The sequence below is a fragment of the Lactuca serriola genome, chromosome 7, assembly GCF_051521515.1.
Source record: "Lactuca serriola cultivar US96UC23 chromosome 7, Lser_US96UC23_V15, whole genome shotgun sequence".
NCBI classification, from domain to species: domain Eukaryota; kingdom Viridiplantae; phylum Streptophyta; class Magnoliopsida; order Asterales; family Asteraceae; genus Lactuca; species Lactuca serriola.
In genome coordinates this window covers 79,611,436-79,626,901 of record NC_136414.1, presented here as the reverse complement: position 1 = coordinate 79,626,901, position 15,466 = coordinate 79,611,436, and the positions used below count along the sequence as shown (strand labels likewise).

Sequence of the window (15,466 nt, the reverse complement as noted above, 5' to 3'; positions counted from 1 at the left end):
ACAAAATAACTTCATCAGAATTCAAATGTCATTGTTTTGGAGCTTGTTTAAGTCCATACAATGATTTTACAAGTCTACACACTTTTTGCTGATTTCCAGGCAGAACAAAACCTTCTAGTTGTTTCATATAAACTTCCTCGTCAAGATCACCATTCAAAAAAACTGTTTTTACATCCGTTTGATGAATCACTAGATTATGAATAGCTGCCAAAGCAAGCAACAATCTAATGGTAGAAATCCATGCTATCGGTGCATACATATCAAAATAATCGATACCGACTTTTTATCTAAAATCTTGTATGACCAGACGAGCCTTGAATTTATCAATGGTTCCATCTACCTTCATTTTCTTCTTGAAAATCCATTTACATCCCAATGGCTTAGAACCAGGAGGTAAATCAGATAACACCCAAACATTATTCTCCATAATGGATGACATTTCTTCATCAACCGTTTCTTTCCAAAACGCAACATCTCGAGACTCCATAGATTCCTTAAAAGTCTTTGGATTAGTCTCAGGATGACAGGAATACAAGTATTGTTTCCTCATTTTATCCCGTGAACTTTCAACTAAAAATAATTGAAAGTCATCGCCAAAATTTTTCGCCACTCGACCTCGTTTGCTTTTACGAAGTTGCTGTGTTTTTGAAATTGAATCAACTTCCTTACCATCTGATTTAGGCACCTCACTTGTGCTTGGAATCAGATCCTTTGGTCTTTGAATTGAAGAATACCGCAACTCATCAAAAATCGCATCTCGCAACTCTATAATGGTATGAAAGGAATATGCTTCATTAGGTTCTATAACATAAAACCTATAAGCTTTGGAATGTTTTGCATATCCAATAAATATGCAGTCAATTCCTCTTTCACCCAAAATTTTGTTTTTAGGTTCGGGTAATTTCATAACTGCTCAACATCCCCAAATTCGAAAATATTTCAAATTTGGTGCTTTCTTGTGCCAAAGTTCATAAGGAGTAACTTTGTTCCGTTTATTAGGAACCCGGTTTAGCACCTAATTGGCTGTGAGCATAGCTTCACCCCAAAAGCCTTCACTTAAACCCGAAAAAGAAAGCATCGAATTTACCATTTCTTTTAAAACTAGATTTTTTCGTTCAGCAACACCATTTTGTTGTGGATTGTAAGGAGCTGTGATTTCGTGAATGATTCCAACCGATTGAAAGTATTCAGAATCCATGTACTCTCCTCCCCTATCCGTCCTAAGACATTTTATCGAAATACCCAACTGTAATTCGACTTCGGTTTTATATACTTTAAACTTTTCCAAAGCTTCATTTTTGGAATGTAACAAGTACACATAACAAAACCGACTTGAATCATCAATAAAAGTAACAATGTACTCTTTCTTTCCCAAGGAAGGTGTAGCATGGAAATCACATAGATCACTATGAATCAATTCCAACACTTCTGATTTTCTATTAACATTTGGAACGGTTGTTTCGTGATTTTAGTTAACATACATGTTTTGCATTTTTCAGAATTAATGTCAAAAGCTGGAATCAATCCGGATTTTGACATTTCAACCATTCTTTTAATATGAACATGTCCTAATCTATTATGCCATAACATAGAATTATCAAGATTAGATGCAAAAGTCATATAAGTAGATTTGACATGTGATGCAAAACAACTTATAACATTTAACTTAAAAGCACGTTCACAATAATAACCAAATCCCACAAATATTCCACATTTAGACAACACATACTTGTTCGACTCAATTACTTGTTTATAACCCATACAATTCAACAAACCATTAAGGTTCTTTCGAACCTTTGGAACATACAATACATCAAACAAACTAATTGTTTTTCCAGAAGTAAACGTAATACTAACAACACCAGTTTCTAAAATTGGCTTTGATCCTTCATCCGCCATGTGTAAGACAGAACCTTTATTTACTATGTTCAACTTCATGAACCATCGCTCATCATTACACACGTGATGTGTAGAACAGGTATCAAACCACCATGAATATGTATTAGCCCCCTGTACAAAAGAAACTTCAAGAGTTAGTAGCATAACATTGAATACTGAACTTACAAGATCAATAGTTAATTGACCTTTGGTTGCAGATTGATCATGAGACCCACTACCATCACTAGCACCCTCTTTTCCACTACCACTAGCACCTTTATTTCCAAGTTTCACCCAACAGTTACGTTTCATATGCCCTTTCGAATGGCATCTCCAACACACAAGTTCCTTGGAATCCTTGTATTTTTTGTTGGACTTTTTGTTGTTACCCTCATACTTATGTTTTTTTACCCTTGCCCTTATGATTAGAATTGTCTTCTTTATCACATTCAACCATATGAACTTGGGGCTGTCCAAAATCAAATTTTCCCTTTCCAGTTCCTTTGTCATTCTCTTGATCATGAAGTCCTTCTTCGATTTTCAAATGGCTCTCAAGTTGAATCAAACTTATTTCTTCATTTCTATGTTTCAAATGGTGTTTGAAATCTTTCCATGAGGGTGGAAGTTTATCAATCACACTTGAAACAACAAAGGATTCATCCATGGACATATTGTGTTGTTTGAATTGACCATAAATTCATAGGATTTCATTATATTGTTCCATTACAGATCGAGAATCAATCATTTTATAATTGTTGAAATCAGAAACAATGAACTTTTTACTTGAAACATCTGCAATATATTTTACTTCAAGTGTGTTCCATAATTCACTTGTTGTTTCAATGTTTTGATGAGTGTCAAAGAGGGAATCACATATACCATTCCGAATGTGACCAAGGCAGATGTAGTTGTCATTCTCCCATTTTCTTCTCCTTCTGATCTGTTCCAGACTTGCATCTTCAAACTCTTCTGGCTTTGGAGTAGAAAGAACATATACAACTTTCAAAGTGGTCAACCAGAAGTGCATCTTCTTTTGCCAACGTATGAAATCTCGGCCCTGAAATTTCTCCAATTTTCCAAACGAAATATTCATGTCTTTCAGTGAATTGCCAGCCATCTTTTCCAGAAAACGAAAATATCAAACAAGATTGTTGGGGAAATTCGAAATAGGGTTATGGAAATCTGGATCACAAACAGGAATCGTGTTAACACTTTCCTTGTTGATATTTCGACCCTATATGCCTTGGATATCACGAAATCCAAACCTGGGATAATTCCTGATGCAACAATTCCGATTTAAGGCACAAAATAAGAATAATTGAAGAAGATGAAGTGAAAAAACGTTCTGTGTTTTCTTATGTGTTTCAGTAGCCATTTTCACAGGTTTATCCAATCAACGGATAAGTCACAGCAGTTTCCATCTTTTAAGAATTACAAATCAGACCTTGTAATGTCTTTTCAAGAATGACAAATTAAACCTTGTAATAATATTTAGTAAAAACAAGTGTGCACTCCCGCACCTCCTAACTTGTATTATAACGAAAACATTATTCTTGAAACACTTGTTAAGTCCATTACACTAAAATATATTTGGTGTAACATTAAATTAACAAACTTAAAAACAAAAGAAACGAAACTAATGCATAAATGAAAATATCGATACGGTTCAATTTTCATGTTAGTATATTAAACATTTCAAACATTCGAGAAATCAAGGTATCTTAAAGATTGAACCCATTAACTCTTTTGAATATCTGAAAATAATATACACATTAGTTTTACAATCATCTCAACAAAATAACTTGACACTAATTATAAAGTCGTGTGTCCCAATAAAAAATCAAATGAAACATAAAATTCTTTTAACTCAAAGATTTGGGTTTAAGACAACAATGAAGACCTAGAAATATCGATGTCGGAAAAATTCAAAATCTCTCACCGGAAAAACGTTTTCGTCTGTTGTCCATCTGCATCTCCCCCACCGGTCTCTGTGGCCGCTCGTCGGACCACTGCTTCTCTGTCGTTGGACTGCGTATTTTCCGCCTCGCTCTTTTTTGCTCCTCCGTTCGCCGTCCCTCTCAAATAATATGTATCTTCTTCGGCACTTCGCGTTCCACTGGTACTAATTTTCTTCTCGTTTTTTTATTTACTTGCTTTCTCTTTCTTTTAGTGTTTCTCTTTGTATATGTTAAAGGTGGAGTGTAGCTTTGTTATAGACTGACAACTGAGAATTATTTTAATAAATAATGATCATAACATATATAAAGTTTTTAACCATAATAGTGTTATGAGAAAAAATATTTCCCATATTAGTGTTCCCTCAAAAGTATTTAGTTATTTACCAAAATGGTATTATTTAATTTTAATACTAATATTATTGTTTTTAAAAAAAGAAAAACACGCTTTTGGTTTTCCCTAGAACGTTGGAACGAACAGAAACAAAAAAAAACGTAAACGCAAACTAGGGCTTACTTCATCGTTCTGTCGTCGTCCACCATCTCCGGCAGCCTGCACCTCCTCCATCTGTCGCCGGCTGGTTGCGCCTCCTCCATCGTCGCCGGTGACTGCAAGGTATGTGAAGTTATCGATTTTGATTCTGATTCTTAAGTTTCTATTTGCTTCTGGATTCCAATTGTTAAGTTTTTGTTTGCTTTTTGCTTCTCTATTCTTATTTATCTCAATTTTACTTCTAGTTAGGACGAATTGTTGATCAATTCCTATTTTGATTATTTGCTTTTGTAAATGGAATTGATTATTGTTTTGATCAATTTCTATTTCGATTTTGCCTCCTCCATCTTCACAACATGTTTTTTTTTAAATCTTTGATGGAATTGATTGCATTATGTTTCTCTTTTTTTTGTTATCACAAATTCATATGATCATTTTGATGGGATTTAAGCACCACATCATTCCTATGGTGTACATGGAAACCCTAATAGCTTTGGATCTAGTTTGTCTAATGAACATGCAATTGAATCATCCAAAGCCATAACCCTAGATCTATTTTAATATGAACTGAAATAAGAGTTTAGAAATTACCTTTGATTGTTATGTAGCAATAACAATCTATTCCTTGGCTTCAGAAAGCTTAGTGTCTCAAGTGTTGCACCTCTAATGTAGTCACAAACACCATAAGGAATTAGGATGAAGAAGAAAGAGAATGAGAACTCCAAAAATGTCCAGAAACCCTCTTGAAAAGATCAGCCACGTTTTTGGGTCTCAAGGGTTCTTTAAATAGGTAGGCAATTAGGGTTATCTAACAAGGAAACCCTAATTTGAGTGCTTAAGCCCTAAGCAGCCCATGGACCCCTTCTGGAACATGCCTTGGACGAAAATCATATGGGCTTCCCAAAGATTTCGTCCAACCTATATTCTAAGGTGATCCATAGCCCAATTGCATTTATCTTACAATTACAATTCCAGTCCCCTTAAGTTTAATTAATGTCTTTTAGTCACAAAACTAATTATCAATTAATTCTTGACTAATATTAATTAAACAATATGATTTCTCCTTTAATATATTACTCTTGTAATATATTATTAAATCATAATTAAATCTTTCTCTCCTTAATTCATCCTACAAGTTGTTTTGGTGAGGGCAACCCAAAATGACCATGCACCATCGGGTCAAGTACATACCAGAATAGTTATGGACTTAGACACTAATCCAACAGTCTCCCACTTGGATAAGTCTAATAACTATTCTGCGTATGACTTAAGATCCTGATCCGCAATCGTAGCTTTCAAAAGCCGCTGTTAACTCTGATCTTATCAGATACGCATCCTTTAGATAAGGGATCATATATTCCTCCATTCTAGATATCATATAGACGTGAGACATGGATTGAAATCATTCTCTCAGTCTATGTGTTGTTTCCCGATTTCCAATTTATGATGACTGACAACAGACTATAGTTGAACACATCAACTTAGTCCTGGCTTGGCCAAGCGCTCAGGGTGTCATCACTAAATCATCGAGGGGCCCATAGATATCGCTTTTATCCCTTTTGGGTAAAAGGAACGGATAAACTTCGATTCAATGTTCGCTTGCACTTACTCACCGAATCACACATAATAATACGTTTTATAACACCAAGTTACTAGTGCGTTTACATATTATCGATGTGTAACCGACTCGCAAGACACAACTTACACATCTCGGTTTCAAGAATATAAGATATTGTCGTCTCACCAATCACCTGTGATAAAATCCATGAAGCGATCCAAGTGAGCGTGGGTTTAATCCAATGCTCAAATCATATTCATAAGCACTCATGAACGTTGTAGCAAACATTTGCTATGTCTAAAACACTTTAGGCAATCTACAAACCAATTCATGACAATCTTCTTTCATACCTACTCCCAAAGTATGAGCAACTGTGGAACATTCGAATAATCTTATTATTCAGGAAGTCAAAACATGCAAAGTGAAACACAAGAATAATACTAATCCTATATGGCCCCAAACTTTTGACTATAAATAAAACAACTTTTATTTAATCACCATATTGATTACTCATTATTTGTTTTTTCGGGTAATCAATTTCTTACTTGAATTATAACAACAATTGTCCCATGCTCTTAGCATGCACACTATGTTTACTTATGGTCCTTACTTTGTGAAATAGTATAATTGAATAACATTTTCAATGACACTCATTTTACAATTCCTAATCCATTAGTGTAAGAATACAAAATTATCGCCACTACTAGAATATGTTAGATTCTAACATTTTATGCAACAGTCCTTTCGTAATGTCACGACACAAAGGTCACCAAGACTCGGCCAATGAAATTACACAATACTCTATTGGAGATTGTTACAAGACAATTCCATAGTTATAAAGTCTCATATTCAAAGTACATTCCTTTGAACATCCTTTTTGCATAAAAGTTTCTAATCTAGACATTTATTCTCGATATCCAACTCCCAATATGGAAACATTTCCATATTTTCCATATGAAAACTCATTGTAAATTGTATCTTATCTATTCATAATGATGTAAATATGGTCCATCCATGACTATACTTCCAACTGTCCTCAAGCGACCAATCCTTGGCGAATCTTAGATTGTCCTTCGCAGTTGTTTAATTATTTTAGTCAAAACCTGTTCTATTTCCTTTTTCCCTCTAAATGCCCTATGCATTTGGAAAATTTTTAGAACGGTCGAATATTACAGCATATGCAATCGATCCTATACCCGAAGCGTATGGGACACGATTCATAATGAAAAACGTGATACTTTACAAATTCCTTGCTATAATATTGTCATAATATTTCTATTTGCCGTGTTCTCAAAATTCGAACTATGAAGAGGGATGCCGTAATCATAATCGAACTTTGAGAATGCAAATAATAAATATATCCTTGACTAAATTCAATTAAAATTTCTCGATCTAAGCTTTTAGATTGGAAATGAAGTATAACATTCTCTTCCTTAATTATAGCAAAAACAACTTTTCAACCCCTGCAACTTTGCAAAGTGAAACTTTTGTTTTTCTATAATTAATATTGCCAACTTGCAATACTTAAATAATAATCATGCTCCCACTAACATAATGATTATATCAATTCCAGCATAACATTTATGCTCCCATTATCTTTGACACGTATTTAGAAACCAGCTAAACTTCTAGAAAACAATACTTATTGACTTCCAAAGTTTATCGTTTCTAATACGATATGCTTCGATAAGCCTTTATCTAAGCTTCTCAAAATCATACACCTTTCCTTAGACAGCTCACATGTGTTTCTAAACTAATTCAGAACTTATTTTACTAAGTCCCAAATGTTCAGACTAATTGCCAAATCTCACAATTCGAACTATGAAGAGGGATGTCGTAATCATAATCGAATTTGAAAATGCAATTTACATAATCGCTATCTCCTTAAAATCTCTCTTAGAGAAAGCGTTTCCTCACAATCATTTTCATGAAGGAGAGAAACCTTATGACACTTAGATTTTATGGTGTATGTATTCCTATCCATGTGAATTTGCCATAACCACAATCGAAAGATAATGTTTGTGACAAATTCAAACTCTTATGGACAGGACTTGTTCATTCTTAATTTCTTGCCACCAAGGGTCCCACCATTGCTTCCAAGTTATCTAGCAGCTCACCTATTCCAGTCAATGTACTTTCATTGAATGAGGTGATTTCCTTATGCATTCTATTGAGAACTCGTAGAACTCATATGCATAATCACTCAACTCGATTGGCACAGAAATAAAACTTTGTCAACACGATAGGTTACAATCCGCAAGTCGTGTGCTAGTGTTTAATAATAGGTTTACTCTTGATTAGTTCTCGAAAATTTTCAAGATCATTTAGACTCCCATTGACCTCTTGACATATTAGATTCTCTTATCAAGAAACATTTCTTGATAAAAAAATATCCAAGAGTTAGTGCATGTCTGTATGAAGACAAAACTACGCGCAATTTGGTATTGGTTGGTCTTTGTCTTATTCAAGACATCACAGCTTACCAAAATGTGCAAGTGTAAGAACATTCCTACTTACGATTATGTCACTCAAGTCACAATCTTGGAGTATGACTCTAAGACTTGATTTTGGAACGAAGTATGACTCATCCTTTTGAATTAACCATTTCAACAATTTCCGATTCCTCTTCTTAGCCATACTAGCGCACTACGATGTCCTTAGAAGATCAATTATGATATGGTTCTTAATCATTAAGACGGTCATAAAACTGATACAAAAGTACTCTCCCTTCTTCTTAGATTGGAGAAACTTTTATCTTTCTGCCTAATTGATTCTTCTTATTCGTCCTGCCATTCATTGAAACTTTTCAATGATTCAGAATTCCACTTAATCTTGTAAGCATAACCATATTTACTAGACTTTTAGTAAATTATGACGAATAGTCTTGTTGTTAATTGTGGTGGAATTGACTAGTGCACAACATTGTGTTCTATTCCTTTAGTCCTTCCTTTGACTCACATACTTGTGTGGTCAAGGAATTAGTCTTAATTTCCTAAGTACTAAGATTTCCATACATCACATGATTCCAATCATATGATTCCAAGTTTCTGTCCAATTGAAACTTGGGAGATGGGAATCTTTCCTTACTTAGAAAATCTTGACACTATCATAAATAACATAACTAAGAATCACATCTATTTATAGAAATACACAAACATCAAATTTTCACAACGATTTCATTGCAAGGATATATATATAAATAAGACAAATCAAAATTTTATTTTATTCATAAAAGCAATGGAAAAACATGTCCTTACAATGCAAAATCAACTGAAAAACTATGTAATCAAATATTCCTAACAACTCTATCATAACTTTCTAAGCTCAAAATCTGATCTTCGAATCCATGCGATCATGATCCATTTCTTCGTGATTAGACTCATTTTGCTTTTCCATCAAGCTTCCTCTCTTTTCTCTGATCCTGCAAAACATTCAAATGCAATCTTATCACATTATGTATTAAGAATCAATGAATAGGAACTTAATGGAGTTAGATAGTGGATTTTACCTGAAATAGAGCCATACGTTTTGACTCTCCCATCTCTTAGATCTCTCAGGTAGACATGGAAGCTTCGTCTCCAATGCCCCTTCTATTGGCAATAAAAGCAAATTGACTCTTTTGGAACAACACATGAAACTACTTCAGACTTCGTCTTTCTGTTATGATCAAACTTTTCGACCATGGCATGCCTTTCGTTGCCATTTCCTATATCCATAGAGGTATGGAAGGTCGATCCACCAATCAACTTTGCTTTTCCAGTGCGCCAAATCATCGCTGATTCAGCAACAATAAGCAAATAAGTGAGATCGATGAGGGTCACGTCGTGGTCTATCATATAGTACTCTCTTACGAACTCACTATATGAGTCAGGAAGTGACTGAAGAACCCAGTCAACAGCCAGCTCCTCACAGACAACAACTCCCAACATTCTTAACCTATCAATGTGCGACTTCATCTCTAAGACGTGTGCACACACTGACTTTTCTTCTTGATGTTTACTTGCCAAAAGGGCTTGAGTGAGTTTAAACTTTTCAAGCCTTTCAACTTGTGGGTTAAGGAGAACAATAGGAGGAGGTAGAGGAAGTGAAGCATGATCTCGTGTTCCTCGATCGAATCGTGGAATATCATCTTCATGTGGAAATCTTGTTCCACGGGATTTAGGAAGACCATAGTTGTCATACTTTGACATCTACAAAACGGGAGAAAAAAAAATCAAGTTAGTTGATTGATTGAGTCCTTAATAAATCACCCAAATGAGATATTAAGGCTAGGACCCAACACAATATTCCACAATTTGGAAGAGGGATGTCGTAACCCAAATTGCAGAACATTTGAAGGTAAGTGAATGACGATTCACTAATTTTTCCACCATGAAAAACGAAAACGAGATTAGGTTTTAAATGTATTGAAAAATTCCTAGATCCTTTGAGATTCATTGAACTTTTCAATGGCATGTTTAAATCTCGATATGCCCCTCGATTTGTGACTGGGATGCCGAGGATCACAAAACAGGGTATGAATAACCATGAAAACTTACATGGTGCCCCAAATGTTACAGTCACCTATTCAATGTGCCGGTTAACCACACACGCTCCACTGAACTATGACAAACATTGAGTCACCCTTTGCTACCTTTGCTTAGAACCATTTAGTGTGTCGGTTAACCACACACGCTCCATTAATGTCTTCGCAAGGGTACAAAGTGTAATTTCATGGAATTGCATCAAATTCACTTTTTCCTAAAATAACTAAGATTGGGAATTTTGTAAAAAACATTTAGTTACTTTATACTTCATTATACTTTTAATGGAAAGGGTTTGCCCTATCCTACTCGTTCGGCTAACGAACCTCCACCAATCAAGGAAGCAGTGGATGAGAGTGGACACCCATTAAACGACCATTTTATAGGCCATGACCTTATACCCCCCCCCCTTATAGATCGGCTTCGTGAATGAGGCCTACTAACAGTAAGACTAGCAGCTTAAGTTATACATATATAATATTAGACATTTAATGTTATATATAGTATAAGGTTGTATTTTACACTTTTAAAATACTAGGTGGTCTAATTTAATAAATTACACTTTTAATTTAATTAAATGTAAACCATATCACTATGGACTTATTAACTTTCTTTTAATTATACACTTAATTAACTTAATAAATCCATAAGGGTGCAATTTGAACTTTTTCAAAAATTAGGGTTTTAGAATTTAACATTTTTTGAAATTAAACTTTTAATTAAAAAATTTAGGGTTTAGGTCATTTTTGGTCACTTAACTTTTGGTTTTGTGCTCATTTGGTCACTTAACTCTTTTTAAGTTTTAAAAGGTCATCAAACTTTTGGCTTTGTGCTCATTTAGTCACTTAACTTTTGGTTTGGTCATATTTAGTCACCTAACTTTTAAAATTGTGCTCATTTAGTCACTAAACTTTTAAATTTTTTTAAAAGTTTAGTGACTAAATGAGCACAATTTTAAAAGTTAGGTGACTAAATGAGCACAAATCTAAAAGTTAAGTGACTAAATGTGACCAAACCAAAAGTTAAGTGACTAAATGAGCACAAAGTCAAAAGTTTGATGACCTTTTAAAACTTAAAAATAGTTAAGTGACCAAATGATCACAAAACCAAAAGTTAAGTGACCAAAAATGACCTAAACCCAAAAATTTAAATCCCAAAACTTGAGGGCAAGTTTTGAAACTTTTCAAAACTATATAAAGAACATTCTAGATCACAAATTCAAATAAGGCAATTAACAATTAATTGATGATTATCTAATTTTGACCTAGTCCAATTATATGCAAGATAATACACCAAATAATTCAAATAATCAAATTTTATCATATAAGGAAGTAATTATTCAATTAATATGAAATTATCATTTATGTTGGCAAGGATAATCACCCAATATCATAAAAATCCGATTTCTATCAATAAAAAACGTTTTGGTAATTATCCCATAGCAAAAAGGCAAGAAAATCACGAAATTTGCTCCATCTGCGACTCTGACTCATCGAGTCTAGCTTGGACTCGGCGAGTTTAGCCATGGACTCGGCGAGTCCAGCCCCCAAAAAACAAAAAAAAAATCGATTTTAAGCATGAATTATCAACTCTGGCATCAAATACATCAAACAAACAGCCCTAGGCTCTGATACCACTGATGGTATTTAAGCACTACATCATTCCTATGGTGTACGTGCAAACCCTAATAGCTTTGGATCTAGTTTGTCTAATGAACATGCAATTGAATCATCCAAAGCCATAACAATCTATTCCTTGGCTTTAGAAAGCTTAGTGCCCTAAGTGTTGCACCTCTAATGGAGTCACAAACACCACAAGCAATAAGGATGAAGAAGAAAGAGAATGAGAACTCCAAAAACGTCAAAAAAAACCCTCTTGAAAAGATCAGCCATGTTTTTTGGTCTCAAGAGTTCTTTAAATAGGTAGGCAATTAGGGTTATCTAACAAGGAAACCCTAATTCGACTGCTTAAGCCCTAAACAACCATGGATCCCTTCTGGAACATGCCTTGGACGAAAATCATATGGGCTTCCCATAGATTTCGTCCAACCTATATTCCAAGGTGATCCATAGCCCAATTGCAATTATCTTACAATTACAATTCCAGTCCCCTTAAGTTTAATTAATGTCTTTTAGTTACAAAACTAATTATCAATTAATTCTTGACTAATATTAATTAAACAATATGATTTCTCCTTTAATATATTATTCTTATAATATATTATTAAATCATAATTAAACCTTTCTCTCCTTAATTCATCCTACAAGTTGCTTTGGTGAAATCAACCCAAAAGGACCATGCACCATCGGGTCAAGTACATACCAGAATAGTTATGGACTTAGACACTAATCCAACACATTTTTTGATAAATTTTTGCTTGTTTTTGTTTGTTTGTAGATGAATTCTATTATAGATATGATTGACGATGAGAATTTTCTATAATTTCTCAAGCTGCTGTTGTGACTAATTTGATGAATATAGACAATGATGTTGAGTTAAGTGAAATATTGGAAGATGGAATTGGAGATGAAGATTATGATGAAGCATCTTTTGACAATAATGTTGAATTACCTTCAACTTTTACTAATATGGAAGGAACAAATTTGACTATTGATGAAAATTGGATTATGACACAATCAACGAGTAAGAATGATTTTACGCGAGAGTTGGGAAAAGATTCTTTCAAGGATAAAGAGGAACTTGTCAGAGCAATCAAGATCCATAGTATTAGGACACATAGACAATTTGAGGTCATTGAGTCACGCCCAACTATTTGGACTCTAAGATGCAAGTTGTACTGACAATCTGGTTGCAAATGGAAACTTCATGCAAGTAAACATAAACGTAGTGGTTATTTTGAAAACACAACATATACCGGTCCGCACACTTGTTTACACTATAAGATTTCTCAAGGCCATCTGAACCTAGATGTAAGCTTGATTGCTATGGAAACTAGACACCTTATAAAAGAGCAACCTTCTATCAGTATTCCGGCTTTAAGAGCTGAAATAGTTGAAAAATTGGGCAATACTCCTTCATATAAGAAGGTTTGGGTTGGAAATCAAAAAGCAATTGAACATGTGTTTGGAAACTGGGAAGAGTCTTATGTTGCTTTACCAAAATATCTAGGCGCACTTCAAAAGTTCAATCCATGAACTATAGTTGAATGGTGTGTTTGAAGATCGAACGATGTGGATGAAGTTGAATTTAGGCGTGTTCTTTGGGCTTTTGCTCCCTCTATCATAGGTATTGTTATATTTCTTAACTATTCTTTTAAGACATTTCAATAACTTGCTTCATTAACTTACATTATTATTATTTTTTAAAATTTAAAGGTATTGTTTACGACATTTCATCAACAACTTTTATGACAAGTTTTGTAGTTCATAATTGAAAGCTTTAGCTTATCGTGTCGGGAGTCAGAATCAAATTCGAAAGTTCAACTCCATCTTGGAAGAAATTGGGAAGTTAAATCCACGTGCTCGACAGTCGTTGGAGAGTCATCCACTTAATAGGTGGACACTTGCACATGATGGTGGAATGAGATATGGGTTGCTCACAACAAATTTGTCAGAGATTTTCAACAATGTACTTAAAGGTGCTCGTTTCTCACCAATCACAACTTGTGTGCAACTTACATTCTATAGAATGGTGCATTATTTTGAGGTGAGACGTCCTTTAGGATCTAGTTATCAAGCTCATGGAGATACACATACTCCACATGTTGTTGTAAAACAAGTAGCTTAGATGGCAAAAGCAAGTGCACATTCCAAGATCTTTTAACCGAGAAAAAGGTATATTTGAGTTGATAACTCAAAGAGGTCGGAATGTGCAAGTAATTAATTTGGAACAAAAAAAATTGCACATGTGGTAAATAGGAGGCATTTAAATATCATTGTTCTCATGTCTTGAGTGCATGTGTCAAACTCTCTTTGAATAGTTGGCAATATGTTGATAGATGTTACTCGATTGAATATTATTATGCTACTTGGGCATCTGAGTTCTCCCCGCTTCCTCATGAAGCGTATTGGCCACAATCACCATTTAGCGAAGTACTTCCAAATTTATAACTATTACGAAATAAAAAAGGTCGTGCTCGTTCAACAAGACTAAAAAATGGCATGGATATTATTCTATTAAAGAAGGAAGAAATGCCAATCTTTGTAGAATTTGTAGGCAACCAGGACATAAACGAAAAAAATGTCCGTCTATGCCAAGGTAATATATATATATATATATATATATATATATATATATATATATATATATATATATATATATATATATATATATATATATATATATATGGTATTTGTTGTGGTTATTCTCATTTTTTTTTCTTTTTTTACAGGTACTGATTTTTTACCGGTTCGAGGTCAAGCTAATTGTGATGTTCTTTTTCTAATTAACAATGTTGGAGTTTTTTTTTTTTTTTTTTTTTATTTTGGTAAGAAACAATGTTGATGTGTCTTTTTTTTCATTTTAAAAACATGGTATGTGAATGTTGGAATTTTTGCGCCATAAAATTTGATTATAATGGTGGTTTTTGATGATTTTTTAATGTTGATGCAAAAATTTGATGGTAAAAATGTTGAATAAGAAAAATGGATATTAAAAAAAAAAAAGAAAAGAAAAAAAGATAAAAAAAAAAACATTTGTTTTAAAAAACAGTAAAAAGGGTAAAAAAAACTAAAATGAAAGTTGTCATTTATATATATATATATATATATATATATATATATATATATATATATATATATATATATATATATATATATATATATATATATAGATAACAATAAAAATGTGGAATAAAAGAGAAAAAAATAAAAATAAAATATTTAAAATAAAAAAAAAACTAAAAAGGAAACTAAAAAGTAGAGAAAAATGAGAAAAACACTAAAATGGTAAATATTTTTTCAATAACCCAATTATGGTAAAAAAAACTCAACATTATATATATATATATATATATATATATATATATATATATATATATATATATAATATTGCCAGTTTGCCACTCGATTTCTGTGAAGAATGATGGGTTAATGACCTA

The 15,466-nt window shown here is 33.4% G+C and overlaps 1 protein-coding gene and 1 long non-coding RNA gene across 2 annotated transcripts; both read right to left on the bottom strand.

Annotated features, from left to right (window-relative positions):
- Positions 1-283: 283 nt before the first annotated feature.
- LOC145064155 (uncharacterized) lies at positions 284-2,542 on the bottom strand. Its single transcript, XM_079011662.1, has 5 exons — positions 2,290-2,542; positions 2,065-2,153; positions 1,730-2,010; positions 1,482-1,573; positions 284-909 (listed from the first exon to the last, which is right to left on the bottom strand). The coding sequence occupies exons 1-5, from the start codon at positions 2,540-2,542 to the stop codon at positions 284-286; spliced, it is 1,341 nt and encodes a 446-aa protein (XP_078867788.1).
- A 6,536-nt stretch (positions 2,543-9,078) lies between these two features.
- On the bottom strand, positions 9,079-10,919 carry LOC145062761 (uncharacterized). The gene is made up of 2 exons (XR_013687706.1): positions 9,393-10,919; positions 9,079-9,305 (listed from the first exon to the last, which is right to left on the bottom strand). It is a non-coding gene; the product is annotated as an uncharacterized LOC145062761 (long non-coding RNA).
- Between the last annotated feature and the right edge of the window lie 4,547 nt (positions 10,920-15,466).